Raw genomic sequence first — 27,859 nt, 5'->3', positions numbered from 1 at the left:
TCTCTGCCTGCTTGTGATCTCTCTCTCTCGTTCTGTCAAATAGATACATAGAATCTTTAAAAATAAAAAAAAAATAAAAAAAATTAACACATTTATGTATTTTTGTTGTTGTCATTATTATTATTATGTTTGCATATCTAGGTGAATATAAAACCCAATGTCTCTGATAGCTTTGAGATTTGGAGTCACTGAAACATCTTTGATTAGGAAATTCTCTTTTCCCTGGCTAATGAAACATGGTTTTGCTGAGTCAGGAGACAGAACATAGTATTGAGAACCTGGCTGCATATTTTATAAAGGTAAAAAACATGACATTAAGTGCACAGATGCAGTTGGTGGATATAGAAAGAGATGACAATTGTTAAAGTCAAAATTGAAGACATTTGTTTCTGGGCAGGATAAAGCAACACAGACTGGATTAACTGAATGACTAAAAGAAAAAAAAACAACAAACAACCATACAATATATATGAGGCAACAGTTTTTCTTCCTTTTCATTTTTTATTGTAAAACTTACATATCATAAAATTTAGCATCTTAATCATTTATAAGTGCACAGGTCAGTAGTATTATATACATTCATAATGTTATGCAACCATCACCACCATACATGCCCATAACTTTTTTCATCTTGTAAAACTGAAACTTTATACCCATTAAATACTGGCTCCCCATTCCTCCCACCCCCAGCCTCTGGCAACCACCATTCTGCTTTCTGTCTGCATGATTTTAACTGCCCTAAGTACCTTATTCTGAAGAATCATACCATATTTGTCTAGGAATAACAGTGTTTATACATTGTGCATCAAACAGTACAGGACACTGATCCCTGAATGAGGGGAAACAAATGAAGTGAGCCCTATGAGTATCCCAGCTTTCTGTCTAAAGAGATTTACACTGCAAGGAGGGGAACTCAGGTGAAGACTAGGGAAAATAACAGATGTAACCAATAGAAAACACGTCAAACCATAGAGTCAGTCAAACCCAACATATCAATAAGCACATTAAATGTAAATGGTTTGATCACCTCAATTAAAAGGCAGAGATATTTAGAATTTAAAAAGGCCCAACTACATGCTGTTTACAAAAAAAATCCCCTTTAAATACAAACAAAAATAAGATGAAGTTGAAAGTATAAAAAAAGACATACCATTCAACCACTAATCCTAAGAAAGTTGGAATCTCTGTATTATCAAGCAAAGTAGATTTCAGAGCAAAAACTATTACCAAGGATAAAAATAGTATTAATAAAGGGGTCTGGTCATCAAGAAGCCATAATAATAATTCTAGGGACACCTGGGTGGCTCAGTGAGTTAAGCCTCTGCCTTCAGCTCAGGTAATGATCTCAGGGTACTGAGATTGAGCCCCGCATCAGGTTCTCTGCTCAGCAGGGAGCCTGCTACCCCCTGCCTCTCTGCCTACTTGTGATCTCTCTCTCTCTCTCTCTCTCTCTGTCAAATAAATAATAAGTAGAATCTTTAAAAAAAAAAAAGAAGCTATAATAATTCTAAATGTTTATGTTTCCAATAATCTTAAAAATACATGAAGTGAACACTGATAGAAATGAAAGACAAAATAGACAAATTAGATTATAATCAGATATTTCAAAACTCTTCTCTTAGTAACTGGTAGAACCAGGAGAGAAAAAACCAGTAAGGATATAGGAGATTTGACCAATACTATCAACCATGTTGACCCAATTGACATTTATATAATTCTCCATTCAACACAGTGAAATACACATTGTTTTTAAGTGTACATGTAACATAAAATAAGATATATCATATTCTGGGCTATAAAACATGTCTCAGTAAATTTAAATGGATTAAATCATACAAAATATGCTTTCTGAACACTATGGAATTGTATTACAAGGCCACAACACAAAGATATGGAAAATCCCAGTATTTTTAGAATTAAAATTTAATATTTATACATAATCCATATAAGTACTTACATTAGAAAAGAAATGTTTTCTTAAATCGACCTATGATCTCACCTTAGAAATTAGAAAAAAGGAGACAAAATAAAACCCCATGTAAACAGACGAAAGGAAACAAGAATGAACCCCCCCCCCCGCAAAAAAGAAAGAAAGGAGGGAAAAAAATTAACAAAATAGAAAGCAATATCAATGCAGAAAAATCAGTGAAACTATAAACTATATGCTGGCTCTTTGAGAAAATCAGTAAAATTGACAAATCTCTAGAAAAATCTATCAAGAATAAAGTGAAAGAGGACACAAAAGATTCAGATCAGGAATGAGAGAGCGGATAAAACTCCAAGATCTACAGATATTAAAGGATAATATAAGGGAACACTATAATCAAAATTATGTCAATGAATGTGACTACATAGATGAAACAGACAAATTTCTTAAAAGATACAACCTACTAAAGCTCATTCAAAAAATTAGATAATTAAATATTCTAATATTTGTTAAAGAAATTGATTGAATTTGTAATTCAAAACCTTCTCACAAAAAAAGCCTTCTGTCCCAGATGGCTCCACTAGTGAATTCTACAGAGGAATTCAGAAAGAATTAATACTCTACTTTTCCTGGAAGCAATACTTCTGAATTCATTCTATGAGGCCAATATTACTCTGATCCCAACATTAGAAGAAAATTAGAAGAAAACTATAGTCCAATATCCCTCATGAACACAGATACAAAAATTCTTAACAAAACATCAGCAAATTTAATCTAGCAATACATGAAAGTCCAAAGCATCATGAGCACGTCACATTTTTCCCAGGAATAAAAAGTTGGCATAATATTAAAAAATCAATCAATGTAACTCATCATATTTACAGATTAAATAAATAAATGAATGATCATTTCAATACATGCAAAAACGCATCTGACAAAATTCAAATATGCATGCCTGGTAAATACTCAGGAAGCTAGGAATAGAACTCCTCCTCCTCCTGAGAAAGAAGGTCTCTGAAAACCCTACAGAGAACATCCTATTTTCTGGGGAACAACTGAAAGCTTTCCCCCCAAAATGAGGAATAAGACAAGAATGTTCATTTTTAGCACTTGTACTCAATATTGTGTTGGTGATTCTAGCCAGTGCAACCAGGCAAGATGAAGACATAAAAAGTAAACAGAATGGAGAAGAAAGGGGAAACTCTTTTTTCACAGGTGACATGATAATCTATATAGAAAAATCCTATGGAATTTACAAAAAAAAGAAAGTTACTCTAATAAACGAGCTTAACAACACTGCAGGGTGAAAGATTAATACACAGAGATCACCTGGACTTCTATATACTAGCAACAAACAATTTGAATTAAAATTACAATTTATAATAGCATAAAATGTGATATATAAGCAGATAATTTGACAAAGATATACAAGTCGCACACACTGAAAACTACAAAATATTACTGAGAGAAATTAAGGAAGACAAATAAATGGAGAGCTATATTGTGCTCCCTGATTGGAAGACCTAATATTGTGAAGATATCAATTCTCCCAAAATTAATCTATAGCTTCAGTGTATCCCAATCAAAGTCTCACCAGGATTTTTGGTGGAAATCAACAAGCTTATTCTAAAATTTATATGGAAAAGCAAAGGAATTATAATTGCCTTGACAGCTCTGAAAAAGAAGAGTTGGATAGCTCATACTACCTGATTTCATTTTTTTATAAAAATTAAACTACAGTAATCAAGAAGTGTTACACTGCCTTAAAGATAGACAAATATCAGGGACACACAATAGAAAAGTCTAGAAGGAGACCTACATGTATATAGTCAATTGATTTTCAACAGGGCGCCCAAGCAATTCAATGGAGGAAAGAACAATTCTTTCAACCAGTGGTGCTAGAACAAATAGAGAAGGGTCAGGAGTGGGGATGGGAGGGATTCCAGAGTCATGAGGAAACATCATCTGGGGGTGATGAATATGTTTACTACTGAATGTGGTGATGGTTTTACAAGTATATATGCCTGTCAAAAACGTATCACAGGGGCGCCTGGGTGGCTCAGTAGGTTAAGCCTCTGCCTTCGGCTCAGGTCATGATCTCAGGGTCCTGGGATCGAGCCCCGCATCGGGCTCTCTGCTCAGCGGGGAGCCTGCTTCCCCCTCTCTCTCTGCCTGCCTCTCTGCCTACTTGTGATCTCTCTCTCTCTGTGTCAAATAAATAAATAAAATCTTAAAAAAAAAAAAAAAGTATCACATTTTACTGTCTAAACATGTCTTTTTTATTGTTCAGTTATTATCTCAATAAAACTGTAAAAAGAAATGCAAAATAATAAAACAAACTCCAATAAAGAAAAATAACCCAAACTACAGTTTTTTTTCTACTTAAAAGCAAATGCAAACATGTATATGGTTGGGTGGAACAAAGGCATGTAAGTTTTTAACCAATAAGGCAGAGCTAACTAAACCTATAGAGCCTTAAATACTAACCCAAAAGCTGTCCAGTCCTGAAGCAGAGGTCACTCTGAACTTTTCAGAGGGGAGCATGTTTTTCTAGTAAGTAGCTAAAATACCACCCTATTTTCTGGTTCGTTCTACAGACACTTTTCTTTAACGAAAACCTAGTTTGTTTATACTCACTTTTACATGTTCTTCAGATAGTTTGGGCAGAATGTTTTAAAAAAAAGCATATTTAGTGAGCTAAAAACAAACCAACATAAAAAATTGAGACTTACACTCATGAAAATCACAGTCAGTAACTATAGGATTGGGCCCAAGGAAGTTGCCTTAGCTTACCTGTTTTTGTTAGAGGGTGATTGACGAGTTGGCGAATTACACTGTTTTCTGATGACCTCAAAAGGAGCACAATATCTGTTGGAAGAGTGTCTCTATTCTTAGCTAAGAACCCACTTACGTTATAGAGTACCTGTTGATAAAGTACATTTCAGTGTCACAGTCAATGTCATCCTCATTGTCATCATCACCATCAACAGTGGCAGGGGCAGAACCATCAACAGGTATTTACTGAGAACTTCCTCCGTGCTGAGTGACAGGTATACAAAGATTTATAAAGGCAGTCCTTTACAACTTGGTTGGAGGAGCAAACTTTTCCATGTCTACAGTATTTTTTGTCAGAAAAAAATCTGTGTCTCACTAATTTTATTTGGGTTGAAATCATGGTTTGATTCTTCTCACTTATTATGCTGGAAATTTGGTATTGTTTCCTTTCTCTGTTTGGAGGGTAGAGGGTGGCATAAAGGAGGCACCTGAGGCCACCAGGCATTCTCATTTGCATGATAACTGAGTCATGCACAGTGAATCGGCCATTACAGATTTTCGTCTCAGTAAGGAGTATGGTCTAAGTACATTATGAACATTCACATTTCTGGCACTTCTAAATAATTTTAGGACTTTCTAAAGATCAACGTAACCCAAAGATTTCTGTAGGATGATCTAATATGGTTTTTGTTATGGGTTGAATTGTGTCCCTCCAAAATTAATATGTTGAACTCCCGATCCCAAATGTGACTGTATTTGGCTAGGGTCTTTAAGGAGGTAATTAAAGTTAAATGTGGTCCTAAGGGTGGGACCCTAATCCCATAGGACTGGTATCCTTGTAAGAAGAGAAAGACCCACTGGAGATCCCTTTCTCCTTCTCATGTACTCAGGGAAAAGGCCACAGGAGGACACTGAAGGATACACCCATCAGCAAGCCAGGGAGAGAGGTCTCCCTGACCTTGCTGGTACCTTGATCTTGAACTATGAGAAAATAAATTTCTGTGCTTTAAGCCACCCATCCTGCATTATTTTTCTTATGACAGTCCAAGCAGGCTAATACAGCTCTTAAAAACAACTGGATAAAATGATCCTAGGAAATTCTTAATGGATGTTTTTTTAAAAAGCTTGTTTGGAAAAATCACATGCTGAACACCATGGGAGAGGCCATAACTATAATACTGAAGGCAGATTTTTTTTTTTTTCCAGTGACAGAAGCCTGTGGAACAGAGAAATCTTAGCAGACATGAATCTTCCAGGTTCTGTGTTATTTTTTGTTGTTCATGTGTTTTTCATTCTAGGCATTTCTTTCTTAATTTTAGTATCTTTTCAGTCCTCCGATATTTACCATATCATTGTGAAGGAGTGACCTCTGCAGAAGGGAGACAGAGCATCCTCTGGGTTTAGGTTTATCGCTGAGGTCTGCTCTGCTGTGGGAATGTGCATAGACAGCCAACTGCTAAACAGTCCATCAGGCAGCCCTACCGAGGCTAGCTCCTTTATCTGACCACACCTCCAATCTAGCATTCTCCTGTTGGGCAGGAGGAGAGACAAAGTCTTCTGTGGAGAGAGAAGCACCTCAATACTGAAAAAGGCAGTTTATCTAAAAGGTTCCCCACTATCATTCAAAGAAGCAAAAATAGGTTCCCATTGCCAGCCAATCTCACCCAGAGCCAGATCTTAGGGTCAGAAAGATGGAGGCTTTGATGCTTGTCTCTTTGTTTTCCTTTAGTTTCTTAATAAAAATTCCTCTAGAAAAACTAGAGCGTTTGTGTTTGAAAAAGTAGGAGAAGGATTTTTTGGTTAACCTTTTCAGGATAGATGTTAGAGCTGGACGTTCTGGAGTGGGAGTGGCTGGCAGTGGATTGGACAGATTGGAGGAAGCTGGAGAACAGTCAGGGCCAGTTTGGGGCAGAAACAGATGGCCATCTCATTTTAACCATCTAAATATTTCGGGCCATAGCTTTCATGTTTCTCATTATTATTTGATAAAGGACTAAGAGAAACTCAGTCATAATTCTTCACAGTTCTTACCTTTCCTGCATAATGGTGAATTCCAAAACTAAGTTCCATTCTTTTGGGCCTCCAGAAGTACTGCGATTTCAGGTTCCCTTCAAATTTTTCTATAGAGAAAAAAAAAAAAATTGAACTCTACTATCAAGCCATGTAAGGAGATCCTCAGAAAATACTGATTGACAGAATCATCTCTTTCACTGTAAAATGGACAATGTGCACTGAAAGGACAATTTTACATGGCTGACAAATGCAGATTTGAAGCAAAAATGGTGAACTCAAGATCATGACTGTAACCATTCTATTATGATTTAGAGCAACAACTCTTAAACCTTGGCAAGCAACAGAACCACCCCTGGAAGGCCTATTAAAACACAGAGTTTCTGACTTAGTAGGTCTGGGCATGGGGGGAATCCAAGAAGTCACATTTCTAGAAAGTTCTCAGGTGAGGCTGATGTTCCTGGTCTGGGAAACCACATATTTTTTTTTTTTTTAAGATCCCACTTCTTTATTTGACAGAGAGAGACGCAGCAAGAGAGGGAACACAAGCAGGGAGAGTGGGAGAGGGAGAAGCAGGCTTTCCGCTGAGCTCCATGTCCTAGAAGGGACATTTTAACCTCAAAATCAAGTGATTGCTACGAGACATTTAACCCCAGAACTTTGGGGTTGTTTTGCTTTCCATTAGTATTGTCCAATTAGAGGAGAGAATAAGCCAATGAGTGAGTCAGCAGGAAGCAACCTCACGGACTTAATGGTAAGAAACAGACTGTCACCCAAAATAAATGAGAGAAAATGTGAATCCAAATTTTCTGCAAATATTTATTATATATAATCAATATCTCCTACCATCAGGGAATATGGTATTTCTATATTAAAAATGAATTTTTTTACCTGAACAAGCTAAAGTTTTATTTTTTAATCTAAGGAATAAGACATTTAAAATTTTTACCATTTTAAATGATAATCATTTAAATATAGCATACATAACTTTGCCTTCTTAAACAGAAAAAAATGAATTCATTTATGTGTTCTTTGATGACTCAGGATTATTGTGAATATTTATTAATGTACTGTAATTTAGAAATTATTAAGGTACTGGAGGCTGTTTGCCTCTATTAGTCAAGTGATGAATTTATTTCCTTCTCATTAGCTATCTCTTTACAAATTCCAGAGCTGGCCTTGTGCCCCGCCCTCCAATTTCTAATTTGGAGCTGGGTAGTTCCTTTTTTGAGGAGGGGGGCTTGATAATTTCTAAGGTTATTTCTAACATAAGATCCTACGACTGAGGCTCTACCACTGTAAGGAAAAGTCCAATATCAGACTTGTTTAATTCATCACTAAATACTCCATCCTATTTTAAACATTCACTGGTCCAGATAGGAGACCTAGAGCCTCGTCTTTAAAGTTACATATGCAGGCTTTGTGATAGCTACTTTCTCCCAGATAATTGAAAACCTATTATTTTTAAGTCATTCAAAACATTAGATGACTACAACACAAAATGAGGCAGACATACTGGATTTGAAACTCACCCACAAGGGTCTGGTCTGTGGCCTTGGGAAATCGACTTTCTTCATCGAGTAGGGATAGCAAACCCATTGGCTTCTGCAGAAACATATCTAGGAGGGGCAGGTTATCTTCATATTCAATCACTCTGGCATTAACACCCTCATTTAGGTATTCATTCTGTAACAGGACATGACACATAGAAGAAATTCACTCAAAAATGTGTGAATTGTGACATCATGAATTTTTGATAGGTGGCTTGACGGTAATTACCCCAAACTCTCTTTTATGCATATTATAATAAATTGCTTCCTATGACATTGCCCTTAAACTGAGGCTATCATTTTATTTTTCTTTCCCTAAAACTGTTAGTTCGTTAAAGTCATCGGTGACTTGGTAATGATAAAATTTTCTAGTCTCTATACCAGAATTATAGACATCTGAGGTATTCAAAATACAAGAGAATGTGTTGGTAATGAGCAGTAATAAAGTTATGCTCCAGAATTTATAGAATATCAATTAGGTATATCTTAGAGTTATATTATCCCCAATTTAAACCTTTGATCTAGTTTCAGAATCAAATGGTTTCACTTACTTGTGCAGCATAAGGAATAGCATGGAGGACATTAGGAGAAGGAAAAGAAAAGTAAATTGGGGGAAATCAGAGGGGGAGATGAGCCATGAGAGACTATGGACTCCAAGAAACAAACTGAGGGTTTTGGAGGGGACGGGAGTGGGGGGGGTTGGGTGAGCCTGGTGCTGGGTATTAAGGAGGGCACATATTGCATGGAGCACTGGGTGTGATGCATAAACAATGAATTTTGGAACACTGACAAAATTAAATTAAATTAAAAAAAGAAGACAAACAAAAAAGAAAACAGATGAACATAGGGGAAGGGAAGGAAAAAATAAAAATAATAAAAATAAATAAAAAATAAAATAAGATAAAAACAGAGAGGGAGGTGAGCCACAAGAGACTCTTATCTATAAGGAACAAACTAAGGGTTGCTGGAGGGGCAGTGGGTGTGGGGGGTAATCAGGGAATATGCATTAAGGAGGGCACTTGATTTAACGAGCACTTGGTGTTAGATGCGACCAATGAACCTCTAAATTCTACCCCTGAAACTAAGAATACACTACATGTTAACTAACTTGAATACAAATAAAATCTAAGAATAGTGGAGTAAAAAAAAAAAAAAAGAAAAAAAAGAGAAATGGATCTCTCAAGAACATTTACCTAACTTCTCAGTCATGATGACATTTACATTGTCAATAGGGTGGACAACCGTGGGTCATAGGAATGACCAGTGGATTTAGAACCAAGAACCCATAGGTTCATATCCAGGCTCTGCCTCTTAACTGGCCATATAATTCTTTTGAAATTTTTTTTTACTCTATAATCTCCCACCGTCTCATTTATCGCATGGAGGAAACGATTTCCATCTAACAAAGTTTAAGTCTATCTGGTACATTAATAACCAGTTGTTATTGAGTATACCATAAGTTGCATAAAATAAAAAGGATAAATAACAACTAGTGTTAAGATCATGGGGCCCAGGCAACATGGGTATTGATGATCTATTTTACCAAAGGGGCATGAAGAATGGTGCTCTTGGGGTGCCTGGGTGGCTCAGTGGGTTAAAGCCTCTGCCTTCGGCTCAGGTCATGATCCCAGGGTCCTGGAATCGAGCCCTGCATCTGGCTTTCTGCTCAGCGGGGAGCCTGCTTCCCTTCCTCTCTCTCTGCCTGACTCTCTGCCTACTTGTGATCTCTGTCTGGCAAATAAATAAATAAAATCTTATATATATATAAAAAAAAAGAATGGTGCTGTTGCTCCGTTCCTATGACTCTTCCCCCACACTGGGCCCCTACCCCAGTGCCACAGGCTATTAGAGGACATGCATGACTCTGGGACGACTTGAAGTCATGCTCCCATGCAGGGCCTCATCAGTTCTCAGGTGATAAAGCAGCTATCACTGGGAAGTGTAGGAAATAACTCTTGCCTCGGGCAGAATATTCTTCACCATTCAGAACTATAAAATGACAGGGTATTTTCATTATTATTTTAACTTAAAAATTTTTTTTTAAGGAGGCTCTGTGCCAGGCCTGAACTCACAACCCAGAGACCAAGACCCGAACTGAGACCAAGAGTTGGACGCCAGCTGAATGAGCCACTCAGGGGCCCCTTCATTATTATTTTAATATAGTCTTTAATGCATTAAATATTTTCACTGAACATCCTATAATAAGGCATCGTGATGGGTGATAAAGAGATGCTTAACACAAACTCCCTGTCCTCAGGTGGATTTAAGATATAACTTGAGTGATAAGGTTAGTAAATAAATACTCAAATGCAAGATAACATACCATAGATAAATGATACTTACAATGTACTCTATGGAGTTCAGGGAAAGATAATCAATTTCCAGCAACTCTGTGGAGGAATTTAGCCAACGGCAGGTGGGGCACTTAATAAGCCTAAATTTCTAACCAGTATTTTGAAGACTTATGAAATTGAAATCTCATTTCAAGGGCATCACCAGGAAAAAGAAATATACATTTTTAAGACAAAAAAATTAATACGTAAAAATTTGGCAGTGCCCCTTGGCCTGAAAGGTAGACCACCTGAAAGCCATTTGGTTTATCCAGTACATCAAAATGGAAACAACGTCTGGAAGTTTCACAGCCTTTGCATTTGAAGGTAACCTTGAGAGCCATATGCAGACCCAGAATGACTTCGCTAGTAGACGTATCAGGCTGACAGCACATTACAGCTTAAATGACAACCGCGAAGTTCAGAAGAGGTTTTGTATGTTTTGTATAGAAAGCACACAAGGTTAAGGTCTCAATCAGTGCATTTGTCATTTCTATTTGCCTGTGTCAAAATCCATGGAATGCTTTTGTGGCAGGTCAGACAGGAAAGAGATGAGTAACGTGGGAAACAATGGGCTCCCCTTGAAGATACTTGTAAGTATTAGGGACTCCAGGCAAACCGACGGACAGAACATGCTGTTATGGAGGAGTTATAAAGCATTTTGAGTAAAATGAGCTTGCATAGAACAACAGATTATGTATTTTTGTAGAGGTTATGACCTCAAAATACTTAGTTGTTTTTAAGTGTAAGTGGAGCAACGAAGCTCTTAGAACTCTTAAGAAAGTCCTTTGCTATGCCCTGTATGTTAAAAATACATTTAGAGCAGAAGATAAGTGGAGTTATTAACTTCAGTAAAGGACTGCTTAGCATATATTATCTCTGCTCTGTTCGGATGGCCTGAGTTCCCTTTTGAGAAGGGCAGATGAATAATTATTTAAGTATAAATCAAGGAGGGGAGGGAAATCAGAAGACTTGGATGTTAAGGAGGCTTCATGCCTGAGTCGAAGGCTTGCTTGTTTTTCACTGAGTTTTCAGGGCGAGTTGGGAAAAGGACACGGTGGCAAGGAAGCCCGTGGAAGGTGGCCCCCACGCACAGCTCTGGCCTAGACACAGGGGTATAACGTGTCCCCATGGGAGAGATTCTCGATGTCGAAGTCGAGTCCTCCGCCTCACACAGCAGTGTGGAAGGGTGGCTCCCGTAGGCTGAGAGGCTGCAAGCTTCCACATGGCTTGGAAGGTGGATGGGGACGTTGGTTTCCACCCCTGGGCACAGACTGTCACTCAGTAGAGGATGGACTCTCACCTCCTCGGGAGACCTTCCCCCATGGTCCAGACTAATTCAGCAACACCCCGCCCCCCCGCCCCACCATTCATCAGCTGGTCACTCCCTATCTCTCTGCCACCATGTTTCACATTCTTTCACAGTATTTCTAGCATTTTTACTGGTTCATTATTCTCCTTCTCTTGTTAGAATGGGAACTCCAAGAGGACAAGCACTTTTACTTACCTCTCTGTTTTTGAGCTCAGTATCTAGGGAGACCTGAGCGTATTAAATAAATGACTTTGTGTTAGGGATTGAACTGCTCCCAGCGCCTGCCCCAGCCAAGTTCATATGTTGAAGCCTTCGTATCCAATGTGACTGCATTTGGAGATAGGGCTATTCAGGAAGTGATTAAGGTCAAATGAGGTCATAAGGGCATGGCTGGAATCCCATAGGATGGGTTTTCTTTTATCTTTAGCACAGATTAGCTGGTCAACTCGTGAATGTTTCACTGGCTCATGATGAGCATTTCTAGACTGATTTATTTTAAAGCTTTCAGCAAGGTGCTTTCTAATCAGCCCTGCACATATACTCCTATGTGTAGGCACTTGCTGCGTCCTCGCCAGCACTGATTATTCTCATTAAAGAACTTTTTCTGGTATTTTTGAGAGGTGAAAATGATAGCGCATTGTTGTAGTTGCATTTCTTTGACTGGATCTTAAACTACTTGAGAGGATGGTTTAGAGGGAAACAACATATGTCTATGCTTGGCACGTATTACACAATACCCATGGGCTACTATGGAGAGTGTTATTATTCTGGAACGGATAATCATGACCATAATTTAGCTTCTTCTTGGGCTTAGAGGTAACATCACACCACCATCCATTGTTGTGATATCGCCGAAGATTCAGGAAGGAAGAGATCAGAGGTAAAACAGAGGAAAAGCTAAGGGGCTTCACTGAGAACATCCTGATGTCAGGTTAACTTTTTAACTTTTGTTCTTTTGTCTCTTCCGCATTTGTTTCTACATGTTCTCCTGGTCATGGGTTAACTCTGTCTTCCTTAGGAGTTCATTCTGAAGATGCCTGGCTGGCTTAGTCAGCAGAGAATATGCCTCTTGATCTTGGAGTTATAAATTTGAGCCCCACAGTGGGTACAGTGTTGGAGGCCACGGCATGGTTGGAGTCGTGGATCAAACCAGGCCCTGACTTGTGTCTCCTTTAAAGTCCGGACGCCTTGATAAGGGGTTAACGACAGGAAAGTTGAGTAACACTGAGGAAGGGTCTGTGCTACGTGTATTGCTCTCGCCTACGTGACTTCCCACACGCTCTCCCTATAGAAGGGAACAATGTGGTCAGGATCATGAATTTTTAGTTGGTCCTTGTTGTTCCTGTACTTTCCATAATCCACTCCCTGGTTGATTGTAATTTCTTGTATCAATAGTAGCTAATGGCATTAGCCGTGATTACCTGGCATCACAAGATTTGTTTGTAGTTAATGTAAACTTGTTATAGGAACTTGCGGTTATCTGACTAGATACTGATGTATTACTCCTCCTATTGTAGTCTGCCTTATAAATGCTTGTAAGATGTGGAATAAAATCGGCACTGTTGGACATCCTCCTCAGTGCTCCTCCTGCCCCCATCTCTTTGTCTCTTAATTTCTTTTCACCATCCTCCTACCCTCACGTTCTTGGTTGATTTGTCCTTGGTTGATTTGTCGCACCGGCTGCGACAGTACAGAGATTACTTAAAAATAAAACCTTAAAAAAAAAAAAAAAGGAATTCATTCCTGAAGCTGGATTCTGAGTGTCTTTCCTGGGGAAATTATCTTCTTTTTCCTCCCCCAGCTTCACTGAGGTATAGCGGACATATAACATTGTATTAGTTTAAGGTGTATCGTGTACTGACCTGACATACTTATATATTACAAAATGATCACCACCATAGAGTCAGCTAACTCCTCCATCACATCACTAACTACTAGTTCTTTTTTTTGTGGTGAGAATTTTTAAGATCTATTCTCTTAAGAATTTTTAAGAATATGGTTCAGTTTTATTGGCTGTAATCACCACACTGCACATTATTAGGCCCATAGGGCTTACTTGTCTTCAGACTGAAACTTTACACTTTGACCAACATCTCCCTATTTCCCGCAGCTCTCAGGCACTGGTGACCACCATTTTAGTCTCTGATTTTCACTTAGCATAATGCCCTCAAGTTTCCATCTATGTTGTCACAATTAATAGGATTTCTTTCTTTCTCATGGCTAAACACATTCCATGGGGTATGTGGGGGGGTGTGTTTATGTGTAAGATTCTCTATCTAGTCATCCTTTGACAGAAACCATTGTTGTTGTTTCCACTATTGTGAGCAATGCTTCAATGAACATGGGAGTGCAGACATCTCTCACAGATCTTGTTTTGATTTCCTTTGGATATATACCCAGAAGTGGGATTGCTCAATCATATGGCAGTTCTATTTTTAATTTTTTGAGAAGACTTCATACTGTTTTCCATAGTGGTTACAGTGATTTATATTCCCACCAATAAGGCACAAGCATTCCCTTTTGTCTACACCTTCACCAACACTTGTTATTTTTTTAAATGATAGCCATTCGAACAGGTGTGAGGTGATACCTTATTGTGGTTTTGATTTGCATTCTCCTGATGATTAACGACGTCAAGCACCTTTTCATGTACTTGTTAGCCACTTGTGTGTCTTTGGAAAAATGTCTGTTCAGATCCTTTGCCCACGTTTTAATCAGAATTTTTGTTTTTGCTTTTGCTCTTCAGTTGTATGAGTTCTGTATGTTTTGGGTATTAACCCCTTATCAGATATATGATTGACAAATATTTTCTCCCATTGCATAGGTTGTCTTTTCATTTTGTTGATGGTTCCCTTTCCTGAGCAGAAGCTTTTTAGTTTGATGTAGTCCCACTTGTTTAGTTTTGTTTCTTTGGTCAAATCCAAAAAAACATTGCCAAGAATGATATCAATGAGTTATCCCTTATATTTTCTTCTAGGAATTTCACAGTTTCAGATCTTGTGTTCAAATCTTTTAATCCATTTTGAGTTGATTTTTGTGCATGGTGTAAGATAGGGGTCCAATTTCATTCTTTTGCATATGGCCTCCCAGTTTTCCCAGCACCATTTATTAAAGAGACAATCCTTTCCCATTGGGTATTCTTGGGACCCCTGTCAAAAATTAATTGACAATATGCTTGGGTTCATTTCTGGGCTCTCTACATTGTTCCATTGATCTATGTGTGTTTTTATGCCAATACCACACTGTTTTGATTACTATGGCTTTGTAATGTAAATTTGAAATCAGGATGTGTGGTGTCTCCAGCTTTGTTCTTTCTTAAGATTGCTTTGGCTTTGGGATGCCTGGGTGGGTCAGTGGGTTAAGCCTCTGCCTTCAGCTCAGGTCATGATCCCAGGGTCCTGGGATCGAGCCCCACATTGGGCTCTGCTCTGCGGGGAGCCTGCTTCCTCCTCTCTCTCTGCCTGCTGCTCTGCCTACTTGTGATCTCTGTCTGTCAAATAAATAAATAAAATCTTAAAAAAAAAAGATTGTTTTGGCTTTTTGAGGTCTTTTGTGATTCGATACAAATTTGAGGACTGTTTGTACTGTTTCTGTGAAAAATGTCATCAGAATTTTGTTAGGGACTGCACTGTATCTCTAAATTGCTTTGGGCATTTTAACAATATTAATTCTTCCATTTATTTATGGCTTCTCCTATTTCTTTTCTCAATGTATTATAGTTCTCAATATACAGATCTTTCACCTCCTTGGTTAAATTTTATTCCTAAGTATTCTTTTTGATGTTATTATAAATAGGACTCTTACCTTAATTTTTTTCCCGATAGATTGTTGTTAGTGTATAGAAAAATAAATGATTTTTTATATTGATTTTGTATTCTGCAACTTTACTGAATTTGTTGAATTAGTTCTCATAATTTTTTGGTGGAGTCTTCAGCGTTCTCTACATGGAATTTCATGTCATCTGCAAATAGAAACCATTTTACTTTTTCCTTTCCAATTTGAATGTCTTTTATTTCATTTGCTTGCCTAATTGCTCTGGCTAGGATTTCCAATACTATGTGGAATAAAACTGGTGACAGCTGGCATCTTTGTCTTGTTCCTGATCATGTAGGAAAATCCCTCAGCTTTTCACCTTTCAGTATGGTAGCTGTGGATTTGTCCTATATGGCCTTTATTATGTTGAGGTATGTTCCCTCTATATCCACTTTGTTGAGACTTTTTTCTTTTTAAATCACGAATGGAATTTAAAATTTGTCAACTGCTTTTTCTGCTTCATTCTGTTAATCTGGTGTACCATACTAATGATTTGTGTCTGTTGAACCATCCTTGTACCCCTGGAATAAATTCCACTTGATTATGGTATGTGATAGTTTTAATGTATTGTCAAATTTGGTTTGCTAATATTTTGTTGAAGACTTTTGCATCTATTGTTCATCAGGGATATTGGTCTGCAATTTTCTTTTCTGGTAGTGTCCTTGCCTGGTTTTGGTATCAAGGTAATGTTTGAAGTTCCCTCCTCTTTTATATTTTCAAAAGAGTTTGAGAAGAACTGGTATTAATTAATTCTTAATTGAAAAATAAATAAATAAATAAAAATATAAATAATAATATAATAAATATAAAAATAAATAAATATGTATAATTAATATGTTATCAATAGGAACATTAATCACCATAATTATAGTCATCAAATATTATTCATTATCAATTATATTAATTAAAATAATTATTATATGATTGATTATCTTGAGACTGGTTATTAGTTATTATTAATTCTTAATAATTCATTGGTAGAATTTTCCAATGAAATTATATGGCCCTAGACTTTTCTCTGTTGGGAGAGAAATTACTGATTCAATCTCTTTACTAGTAATTGACTTGTTGGTATTTTCTCTTTCTTCATGATTTAGTCTTGTTAGATTTTGTGTTTTTAAAAATTTATCCATTTTTTCTAGGTTTTCCACTTTGTTGATGTATTCATAGTAGTCTCTTATAATCATTTGTATTTCTGTAATATCAATTGTAAAGTCTTCATTTTCATTTCTAATTTTATTGACCTCACTCCCCTCTCTTTCTTTTTTGGTTAGTCTTCCTGAAGATCTGTCAATTTTATTTATTTATTTTTTTTAAATCACAGTTCCGAGGTGCCTGGGTGGCTCAGTTGGTTAAGTGACTGCCTTCGACCCAGGTCATGGTCCCAGAGTCCTGGGATCACGTCCCACATCAGGCTCCCAGCTCCATGGAGTCTGCTTCTCCCTCTGACCTCCCCTCTCAGGCTCTCTTGCTCTCTCTCTCTCAAATAAATAAATAAAATCTTTAAAAAAAACAAAACAAAACATAACTCCTGGCTTCATTGTTCTCCTCTATTGTCTTTTTAGTCTCTACTTCATTTATTTCTGCTCTGATCTTTGTTATTTCCTTCCAACTTTGAGCTTAGCTTGTTTCTTCTAGTTCACTGAGGTATAAAGTTCAATTTATTTATTTGAGATCTTTTTTCCCCCTTAATGTATGTGTTTATCGTTACAAACTCCCTCTTAGAACTGCCTTTGCTGCATCCCCTAAATTTTGGTATGTGGTGTTTTCATTTCCATTTGTCTCAAGGTACTTTGATTTTTTCTTTCCATTTCCGTTTGACCCATTGGTTGCTCAGGAATACATTGTTTAATTTTCACATATTTGTGAAAACAGGTGGACTGCATCAGCACCACCTCATCATTAAACCGTGGGAGAATACTTTCCACTACCATCTAGGAGTTTGATCTAAGTATGAAATTTCCGAAAGATTTTCGTGAAATCACCAGGGTTTCAAACAAGGAATCTGGCTCAGATGATATTTTTCTTTTATGAAAGATGGGCATATGTAACAACAGGGGGCAATGGAGTCCTTCACTGAAATAACACCTGTGAAATGAGGTCATAGTGAGTCTATTGTTTGACACTGCTCCATAGTTTCAACTATTTAAGAACTAGAAATATATTAAACAGCTGGTATAGATGATCATCAATATTTATTTTCTTATGTTTGCAATTTGGAAGTCATAAATCAGTATCTCTTTTATTTTTAGAAGGACAGCCCACTTAATACAGGATTTATATCAAGGGATGATATCAGGATTCCATTTAGGTTTGCGGCATTCTGGATAGACCATCGTAGAAGATGGCACATACTGACATTCCTCAGACATCCGTGGAACACCTACTACATGTGTGTTTAAGAGAAGGTGGGCCTGGTTAAGGAAGACATGAAGACAAAAAGGTAGAGTCCCAGTCCTTTAGGGCACAGCGAATAGTCTCTCTGCCTTTCCATTGTAACCCTGAAGTCACATCCTAGGATTTCTTCGCTGGTGCTCTATTTTCTTTTTCAATTGTTCCCTTAGTTCCACGTCCTTCTTTTCAGATGGTTTCTGCTTCCTCCAGTGTCCCAGTCTCTGCTACCAACACCTCCTTCCCCAGTGCTGATGCTCTCTCCAGTTTCCTTCTTTCCTGCCTTACGTGGAACCCCCTTGGCCTTTCATGTGAAAGACTGCTCCTTTCTCTCTTTTCCTTCCTTCCTCTCTCTCTTCCTCTTTCCTTTCTTTCAAATCAACGGAGCACCCTTTTCTTCCACATGAGATATTATTTTGTTAGCTCCCTGGTTCTTCTCAACTTTGCTTATTTGTTTGTTTGTGAGAAGAACCCCAGATATGTAGCAGAACTTCCAGATTCTGGTCCTGGCTCTATTTCAACAGACTGTGACGTTGAGTAAGTAACAAGGAGTCATTTTTATCTGTCATATATAGATGATCTACTTAGGTTTCTTTTGGTTCAAACATTTCAAAATGTCCAAACTGCCTGAATGTGTTGTGAAACTTAATGAATGAATGCATAAACCTTCCGCTGATGGAACATGTGCAAGGGGTGGGTGGAGGGGGAGGAAGCCAGATAAACACATTTATCCCTTGATGTCTGCCTTTTAGGAAAAGAATTCTTACTCACCAACTGCTCAATGAGTGTTCACATTTATGGAAACACTGGCCCCAGAGGAAAGAAACTATTGAGAAGAAGTTACTCATTCTAATAATCTTCATTCTAGGAAAAACATTTTAAAGGTTCAAAATCTGGGATTTAGGGGGCTATCACTACTTAAAGTGAGTTGAGTGTTTTTATGATAGTGAAAAGAGAAACTGTGCTGCCTTTCATTTTGAAGTAAGTTCAAATGTAAAGAAAAGTTGCAAGAATAGTACAAAGAACTCCCGTGTGCCCAAAGTTCCCCCAGTTCTCCAACTGCTAGTATTTTACCATATTTACTTTATCATTTACTCTCTTTCTATATATATATATATACACACAGTATTTTTAGTAGGAACATTTCACTGAAGTAACTAAATATTTGTAAAAACTAAAAATGAAGAAAACGAGGTAGTGATACGTGTGCTGTAAAAATCTAAACTCTTGATGTAAAATAATAATTATGATTTGAAATCTATCTCCTCCTGTGCTTTCTATCCAAAGCAGATCTCAACGATCCTGTTGATTTTTACATAAATGTTAATGGGAAGCCAAATCGTTAACTTGGGAAGACACAGGTCACTGATTCAGAATTTGGCAAGTAAATTATTGAGAAACTATTTTAGATAATTTGTAATAAAACATACTTGTTTTATTTTACATATATTTAATGAAATTTTGGGGGAAAAGTTTTAAATGGTGCTTCCTAGAGCAGCTTCCTTTTTTCGAAAAACGAAAAAGGAAACAATGTATGTTAAGGTGAACATTCTTTTTTTTTCAAATGAGCATTTTTTAAAAAAGATTATTTATTTATTTATTTGATGACAGAGATCACAAGTAGGCAGAGAGGCAGGCAGAGAGAGAGAGAGGAGGAAGCAGGCTCCCTGCTGAGCAGAGAGCCTGACACGGGGCTCAGTCCCAGGACCCTGGGATCATGACCTGAGCCGAAGGCAGAGGCTTTAATCCACTGAGCCACCCAGGCGCCCCTAAGGTGAACATTCTAACGTAGGCACTTTTTGTATAGGATACCTACTCTTGAAAACTCTTCAAAAGCCATAAAAGATCTTACAAATTTATATTCTACTGGCAGGTGACAGTTTTTGGCTTATAAGGATCAGTTTTGTCAATAGTAGGCTCGAACCTGACATGAGGAAAACTAGAGTCACTGAATAGATCTATGCTCCCAATCATGTATTCCTTTAAAAATTATTTTATATCATAATGAAAATATATTTTTTTAATTTTTTAAACTTTTTAAAAATTTTTTTTACGATTTTATTTATTTGACAGAGAGAGAAATCACAAGTAGGCAGAGAGGCAGGCAGAGAGAGAGGAGGAAGCAGGCTCCCTGCTGAGCAGAGAGCCCGATGTGGGGCTCGATCCCAGGACCCTGAGATCATGACCTGAGCCGAAGGCAGAGGCTTTATTAACCCATTGAGCCACCCAGGCGCCCCATGAAAATATTTTTTAAAAGTTTGAAAACAATACCAAATTATCAAAATAAGTACCACAAATCCTCACATCACATGAGAGGTGCTGACCCAACTTCACTGATAAAAGAGAAACTGTGTGTGCAGCACGGGTGTGGGGCAGGGGATGAGGGGGACACGGAGCCCAGGAGGCAGCCTGCCAAGAGCCAGCAGGAGAGCTGCGAGCTGCTGTAGGGATGCTCCACACACGGACCCAATCACTTGGATATCAACTTCCAAACTCGCTCAGTATATGAGAATTTTAAGGAACATTTGTATGTGATCTCAAATAGTAACCCAAACCTTGGCTAAACATTTAAAGAGCAAGATGTTTTGTATCAAGGGTTTCTTTTTTTTTTTTTTTCTGAAGATTTTATTTTATTTGAGAGAAAGAGAGAGAGCACAAGTGGGGTAAGGGGGAGGGAGTGAGAAAGGGAGAGGGACAAGCAGACTCCCTGCTGAGCACAGAGCCCAACGAGGGGCTCAATCCCACAATCCCAAGATCATGACCTGAGTTGAAGTCATGTGTTTAAGTGACTGAGCCACCCAGGTGTCCCTTGCTGTATCAAAGGTTTCTTAAATGAATGGCTGTTTTAATGCTTAAAGAAAATGCCTATAAAATGGCCTTTATCACTTGGAGAGCTAAAATAAGACTAATGCTACCACCACTGCACACATATGGTTTGTTTCATGGGGAAGAAATTTGGATATGAAATAGAAATTCACATTTTGCAAGCAAAACAACTTGAAGGATTTATAAGGAATTTATTTTGAATTACCTACACATTTTTTTTTTTTTTATCAAATGACTGACTCTTTTTACTTTGTAATGTAAAAAAAAGTTGAAAGTGTAGATACTGTATAATGGATGGATTTTTGTTCTTTGTAATTGCCACAAGTTATGTATTGGAGCCCATATTCAACATCTCAAAAGCTTCAAACTTTAGGCTATGAACAGCTGGAGAGGAAAGTCATATACGTTACTTACTCCAAGAGAAGCCAGAGCCGTAATTGCGGTTCTTGTTTCCATTATGTGCTGTAAATGGTTTCCTGCTTATAAAATGACTTCCAACTTTTAATTTTAAACCCACGGGCAGATATATAAATGATATATGTACATCCTTGTACAGAACAAATATTGATAGCTCACTTTAAAAATGAACTTTAGTTCCGTTAATAGCCAGGAAGATGTGTTCCAGTAATGGATAAGAATGTTCAAGTAGGAGTAGAAGCAAGTAGAGTGAATCTTCAAGATTCTAGAACACTCTGTAGGATACCTAATGGGTTCCAAAGAACAATGGCATTTGTTCCAACTCAAACAGATGCCCATTGGTGACTCATCAATGGTTGGTTGTTCATTCCCCTTGATTTGAAACAAACTTCTAGGGAACAGGGTTCATTTCTTCTGAATGTGCTACACCACAATCGTTACACCGTAGTGCCCGATTGAAAGAACAGACAAAACCCACCAACTACAGCATCAGCTTGACTCCAACTTGAAGAGAACTTCAAGCTTTCTATCACACTTCGATTACTGGTGTCCTCTCTCTCACATTGAAGAAAGGCAGAAAACAAACAAAATGACCAGACAGAGGCAGAATCTTGGCTAACAGCCCGTGTGAAGGCTACTGTAGAGAGACCTCCTTTACCAGACTTGGAGCTACTTGTTTGCTGCCCTTTGAGCTGCTAACTAAAAGCTTCTGGAAAAATATAGGAGTAGACATCCCATAATAATGCCAACACAAGTATAACAGGGAAAGCTGACCCGTGAACACCTTATTTGTCAAATTAAAAAAATTGACAGAATTAATGATACATTTTTCAGCTGCAACTCATTTAGAAGAATTTGAATCTTGAACATTAAAAGGTTACAACTATACTCTTAATGTCTATTTGTAGGGGGAGGGACTGCGATTGTTATTTGATTTTCAGACCATTGTTTTTAGATATAAAATTGTCCCTTTAAATTTTGTTAAAATCAATCTACTTAAAACGGTTCACCTAGTGCTGGAAAAGGACGGCAGCTTCAGCATCAAACTCCAGAACAATTTCAGGAGTTATGTGTTCTGGAAAACTATCCACCCAGCAAACTATGGATTAAGTCAGTGCCATAAATTCATTCACTAAAAATTTAGTCTATTGATTATTGGTATTACTGTAGTCTATTGATTATTGTTTTAACAGAAAGTAAAGGGGGAGGGGCACCTGGGTGGCTCAGGAGTCTGGACTCTTGATTTCCGCTCAGATCTTGATCTCAGGGTTGTGAGTTCAAGCCCTGTAGCAGGGCCAGCCCTGCACATTTGGCACAGGTTCTCTCAATGGTAACATTAACAGCAACAAAAAGGAAGTAATGGGAAAACGATATTCAAAATACCTTTATAACAAACTTTGCTGAAGTGTCCCATATTATTAATTAATTAATACATTACAAATACAAATAATACACAGGAGTGTCCTGTATATGACCTATCAGTTAACTCGGGCTAAATAAGGAAACCCTTTTCTTATAAATGCTCATTGGAACATAAATAAAGGTTCCGATGTTGTAGGACTGACTGTAGAGATAATGTCTGTTGGTTTAAATAGAACCAGAAGCTGTTTCATCTGTGAAGGTGTTGCCTGAGGCTTCTGTCTTGCTCAGACTGCTCAGATTATCTGAATGTCCATAAAATTGAGAATGGTATGTCTTACTGATAAGCAATAACGGAACTATTAAATCAAGGCGCTCTCTGGTCAAACCTATGATTATATTGGATCAAGAAAATGTGACCATGACTTTAATTAATGTTTTGGCTTAATAGCTGTTTCTTACTTACAGAAATCAGAATAAGTGCATTCTTTATTTTGTTTGTTTTTTAAGATTTTATTTATTTATTTGACAGAGAGAGAGAGAAAGAGATCACAAGTAGGCAGAGAGGCAGGCAGAGAGAGAGGGGGAAGCAGGCTCGCCGCTGAGCAAAGAGCCCGATGCAGGGTTCGATTCCAGGACCCTGAGATCATGACCTGAGCCAAAGGCAGAGGCTTAACCCACTGAGCCATGCAGGCGCCGCAGAATAAGTACATTCCTGACCTGTGATAGCTACAACACGCAGCTGTAGTTAGCATTTCTCAGTTACAATTTTTGCATTCACAGAGAAGTGACAGAGTGGGGAAAAACAAAACAAAACAAAACAAACATGTGCATGCACATGTTAAAATCTAAAGACTTACTGACTAATCCCATATCCAGCGAATCACACATCAATGGCCAGATCACTAAACTGCCAATGCCAGGCCCATAAGATTAGGAAGCAGGGATTCTTGAGTAGTTACCCCAGGAAGGCACTTGAAAGGATTGTGAATGGCCTGGATTCTAATTGAAATTTTAACCCGCTGGGGGCAATTTTGAGTTGTTTTGTTTTGAAAGTCTCTCGAGGATATTTAAAAGAGCCTTCCAGAATAGTTTCATTTGTATCAAGCCCAAAGGCAAAAATCATTAAGAGCATTAGGATCATGGATAAAATTCAAGACTATCAATCAAAGTGCACTGTAAAATATAACAACCTATAAAAAGTGAAAAGCAAATAATTATTGAAAATTATGGGGGTGCCTGGGTGGCTCAGTCATAAGGCGTTTGTCTGCCTTTGGCTCAGGTCATGATCCCAGGGTCCTGGGATCGAGCCCTACATCAGGCTCCCTGCTCAGCAGGAAGCCTGCTTCTCCCTCTCCCACTTCCCTTGCTTGTGTTCTCCCTTGCAGTCTCTCTCTCTCTCTCTGTCAAATAAATAAATAAAATCTTAAAAAAAGAAAGAAAATTATGTACACTGGTTTAAAGGTTAGTTCCAATAAAACCAGGTTCTAACCTCAACCCCAAAGAAAAGAATCACAGAGATCTCCCAAGACAGGCGGCTGTTAATTAATCAGACAGGAAATACATGAGGATGTACCCAGTTCCACTAGGGAGGTAATTCTAATAGAAGCCTATTGAAAAGTCCAAACAAACAAAGAGACAAAATTTACTTATTTCAGGCTCTGGTTAGAAAGGATTCTGTGAACACTGTGAGGAATTAAAGCAAGATGACACTAATTTAATGAATATTCATCGAGCACTCGCTACATGTTGGGCTCTGAAGATACAAAATTAATTAAAACATAATCCTTGACCTCAAGGAGTCTGCAGCCTAGTGAGAAAGGCAGAATTATAAACCAAATATTTTTACTGGAGCACAGAGGAGGGAAGAACATGAACAAGTCACATTAATTTTCTGGATTTCAGTAATGAGAAATGAAATGTAACACGACATTCTGGCATGAATAAGTGGGTGGACAGAGATGTCACTCACTGAAGAAGAAAGATGACAAGTTCAGTTCCACATAAAGTTCTGGAAACTAGCTTAAATGGAGGTCAAGAATTCAAAAAGTGGGATGGCTGGGAGATGGGGGCTTGAGCATCACTAGCATGAAGGCACGACTGAAATAATGGAAACAGATGATCTTTCCTAGTGAGTATAAGAGGGTCAAGGACAGAACACTTCAGGGCAGTTAGCATTTAGGACAGTAATTCCCAACCTTGGCTGTATGTAGGAACAGAGTGGGAAAATTTAGAAGATACTGATGCCTGGGTCTCATCCCAAGAGACCTGATTTAACTGGTCTGGAGAGGGTCTGAGCACTGGGATTTTACAAAGTTACCCAAGTCATTCTAATATGGAGCCAGGATTGAGAACTACTCATCTATGGGACGGTACAGGAAAAGTAACAAAAAGATGGTATTTGGGATGCCATAGGAGGGGTCTTCCAGAAACACGAACCTGCCAACCACATTGAAAATTACAGTAAGGCTGATAACGTAGAGACTAAAATGTTTCTGATACAAATAATGACTGAGGAGATTAGGAAGGCCCATTCCAGTAGGGCAGGGGATGTCAGAGCCAGATGCTACAAACTCAGTGTATGCAGGTGGGGCAGAAATCAATCCAGCGCAATGAATACCAAACATGCTTTCAAGAAGTCTGGCTGTGAAGGGAAGAGAGAGGCCATGGCTAAGAGATAAGCACACTGGAGAAGGAATTTTTTTTTTTTTTAATGTTTTTAAAGATTTCATTATTTATGTAGACTGAGGGACGGCACTAGCAGAGAGAGGGGTAGAGAGAGACAGAGACAAAGCCAGAGACAGAGAATGAGAAAGAAGAGAAGGAATGAATATTTGGTGGACCAGCTCCTGGGGGTAGATGAAAGCTATGCAAACACAGATAAAATCTTATATTTTTGCCCCACCCCCACTTTTTCGGGGCCCAAGAAATGCCAAGATCTAAATGTTTTCTTTTGGTACTAGTGTTTTCACAATGCAATTCTAAAGTAAATTCTCAATAAACCTATTTTGAATTGAAAGAGGTATATGTCCCTCTAATTTATCTCAAATTTAAATAAAAACTTCGGTTCTAATCTGTAAGCACAAAACAATTTCATACTATTAAAGGGAGCCCAATGACATATGAAACAATAAAAAATATGACTGCTTCTCTTAGACCTGATAAAATAGTTTAAATAATTTCAATACTACAGCTTTGCCAAATGCAATTCAAGTAAGTCTCTGATTTTTGAAGCTGAATCATAAATTACACGTTGTACCCTGACAAAATTGCCATTTCGTGGCATTTGCATCAAACCCATTATCTTGTGTTCTGTTGCCTAGTTACGGGAATTCTGAAGTTTAATGCATTTTAGACGGATATTTAAATTTCACACAGAATTTCAGCTATGCAGTCTGCAGAAAGAGGAACAGTTGGACACATCTGCTTCCTTAAATTTCCAAAGGAAACTTCTTTGTTTACACAGGCTCAGACCTGCTAGGTTTTCCGGCAGGGTGCATTCATTTTCAATGGAGGACATTCAATACCACACTTTGAGACACAACGAAATTATACTTGTTTTCTGGTTTTGTTTTTGTTTTTACTACGGGCACAGAGAAAAGAAAATCTTTCCTTTGCCTATCTGTTTAAGGCTTGAAAACTGTGAAGTCCTGCTTTGTTGGTAGAATTCTGCATATAACACATACACAGGCAGGCCTCTCTATAGTGGCTTTACTTACCTGTTCCCAGGTGAACACATGTTGATTGAAATAATACTGAATTTGTTCATTTGCAATATTAATGCACAGCTGCTCAAAGGAATTTTTTTTGAAATTTTCGAAGCCAAATATATCCAGAATACCGATGCTTAGTTCATCACCATTCTCACTGGAAAATTAAAGAGGCAGGATTTTGAGTTCTTACTTACTTTCTCAAGAGGGAATGTATAGTGGGGTATCTTCAAGGATACTTTTGTGATTTGGCTAAGAAACTACTACCAAGGGCGCCTGGGTGGCTCAGTGGGTTAAGCCTCTGCCTTCGGCTCAGGTCATGATCTCAGGGTCCTGGGATCGAGGCCCGCATCGGGCTCTCTGCTCGGTGGGGAGCCTGCTTTCTCCTCTTTCTCTCTATGCCTGCCTCTCTGCATACTTGTGATCTCTCTGTTTCAAATAAATAAAATCTTTAAAAAAAAAAAAAAGAAAAGAAACTACTACCAAGACAGAGAGTGAAAATTTCTCCAATGAATATAAAGTAGGTAGCATTAACTTTAATATATAAAAGATACACAATTTGCCTTGTACTACAGACACAGCTCCTTCACTTTCTCCTGGAGGTTCACGGGTGTAAGATCATAGCCCTAAGTCCTGAATCATAGGGAAAACCTGGCCAGCACTCCGAACACAGCAAAAATATGTTCAGTAAAAATTAGAGCAGAAAAGTGAAAATTCTGTGTAAGAGTATCTTTAGTCTTCCACTTTAGGACAATTAAAACATGTTGCTAAAAATATTTACCTCTTTTAAAGAATATTTACTTTTGAGTTATTCATTCATAATAATTTAATATAGAATAAACAGTAACCTGGAGAAAGATACAAATATATTTGGGTTTATTTTATAATCAAATACTTTAAAATGCAGTTAAATATTATTTTATTATTTTTTTTAAAAAGATTTTATTTATCTGAGAGAGAGTGAGAGAGAGGGAGAGCATGAGCAGGGTGAGGGGCCAGACTCTCTGCTGAGCGGGGAGCCAGACCTGGGGCAATCCCAGGACTCCAGGATCTTGACTTCAGCCAAAGGCAGATCCTTAACCAACTGAGCCACCCAGGCACCCTAAATAACTATTTTATAATTAACTATTCCAAATGCATGCTTTTCCTGTTCCTCCATAATAATTAATTCCTCTCTGTTCATTAAAAGTTAGATACTTGGTCAAAAGTTTACCCCTCCCCCAAGAAATATATGTACTGCAAAGTTACTTTCATGTCAATTTAAAAAGGAGAGAATTAGAGGTGCCTGGGTGGCTCTGCAGGTTGAGCGTCAAGACTCTTGGTTTTATCTCAGGTCTTAATCTCAGGGTCATGAGTTCAAATCCAGTGTGGAGCCTACTTGAAAAAAAATTGAGAGTATAAACATCTCTCTGTATTCACTATTTACGTAACCTAGGTTA

General features: G+C 37.9%; 1 protein-coding gene across 1 annotated transcript in view; it reads right to left on the bottom strand.

Moving 5' to 3' along the window:
- MYO3A (myosin IIIA) overlaps positions 1 to 27,859 on the bottom strand; it is a 231,609-nt gene that overhangs the window by 63,649 nt on the left and 140,101 nt on the right. The window contains exons 20-23 of the mRNA XM_032848954.1: positions 26,430 to 26,577; positions 8,245 to 8,398; positions 6,734 to 6,822; positions 4,721 to 4,850 (exon numbers count right to left, since the gene is read on the bottom strand). Of these exons, the coding sequence (XP_032704845.1) occupies positions 4,721 to 4,850; positions 6,734 to 6,822; positions 8,245 to 8,398; positions 26,430 to 26,577 (521 nt within the window). The remainder of the gene's footprint in view (positions 1 to 4,720; positions 4,851 to 6,733; positions 6,823 to 8,244; positions 8,399 to 26,429; positions 26,578 to 27,859) is intronic.

The sequence above is a fragment of the Lontra canadensis genome, unplaced genomic scaffold (assembly GCF_010015895.1).
Source record: "Lontra canadensis isolate GAN:19392208 unplaced genomic scaffold, GSC_riverotter_1.0 scaffold215, whole genome shotgun sequence".
NCBI lineage: Eukaryota > Metazoa > Chordata > Mammalia > Carnivora > Mustelidae > Lontra > Lontra canadensis.
The sequence above is the reverse complement of the archived record's forward strand: the minus strand, read 5'-3'. Positions and strand labels throughout refer to the sequence as shown.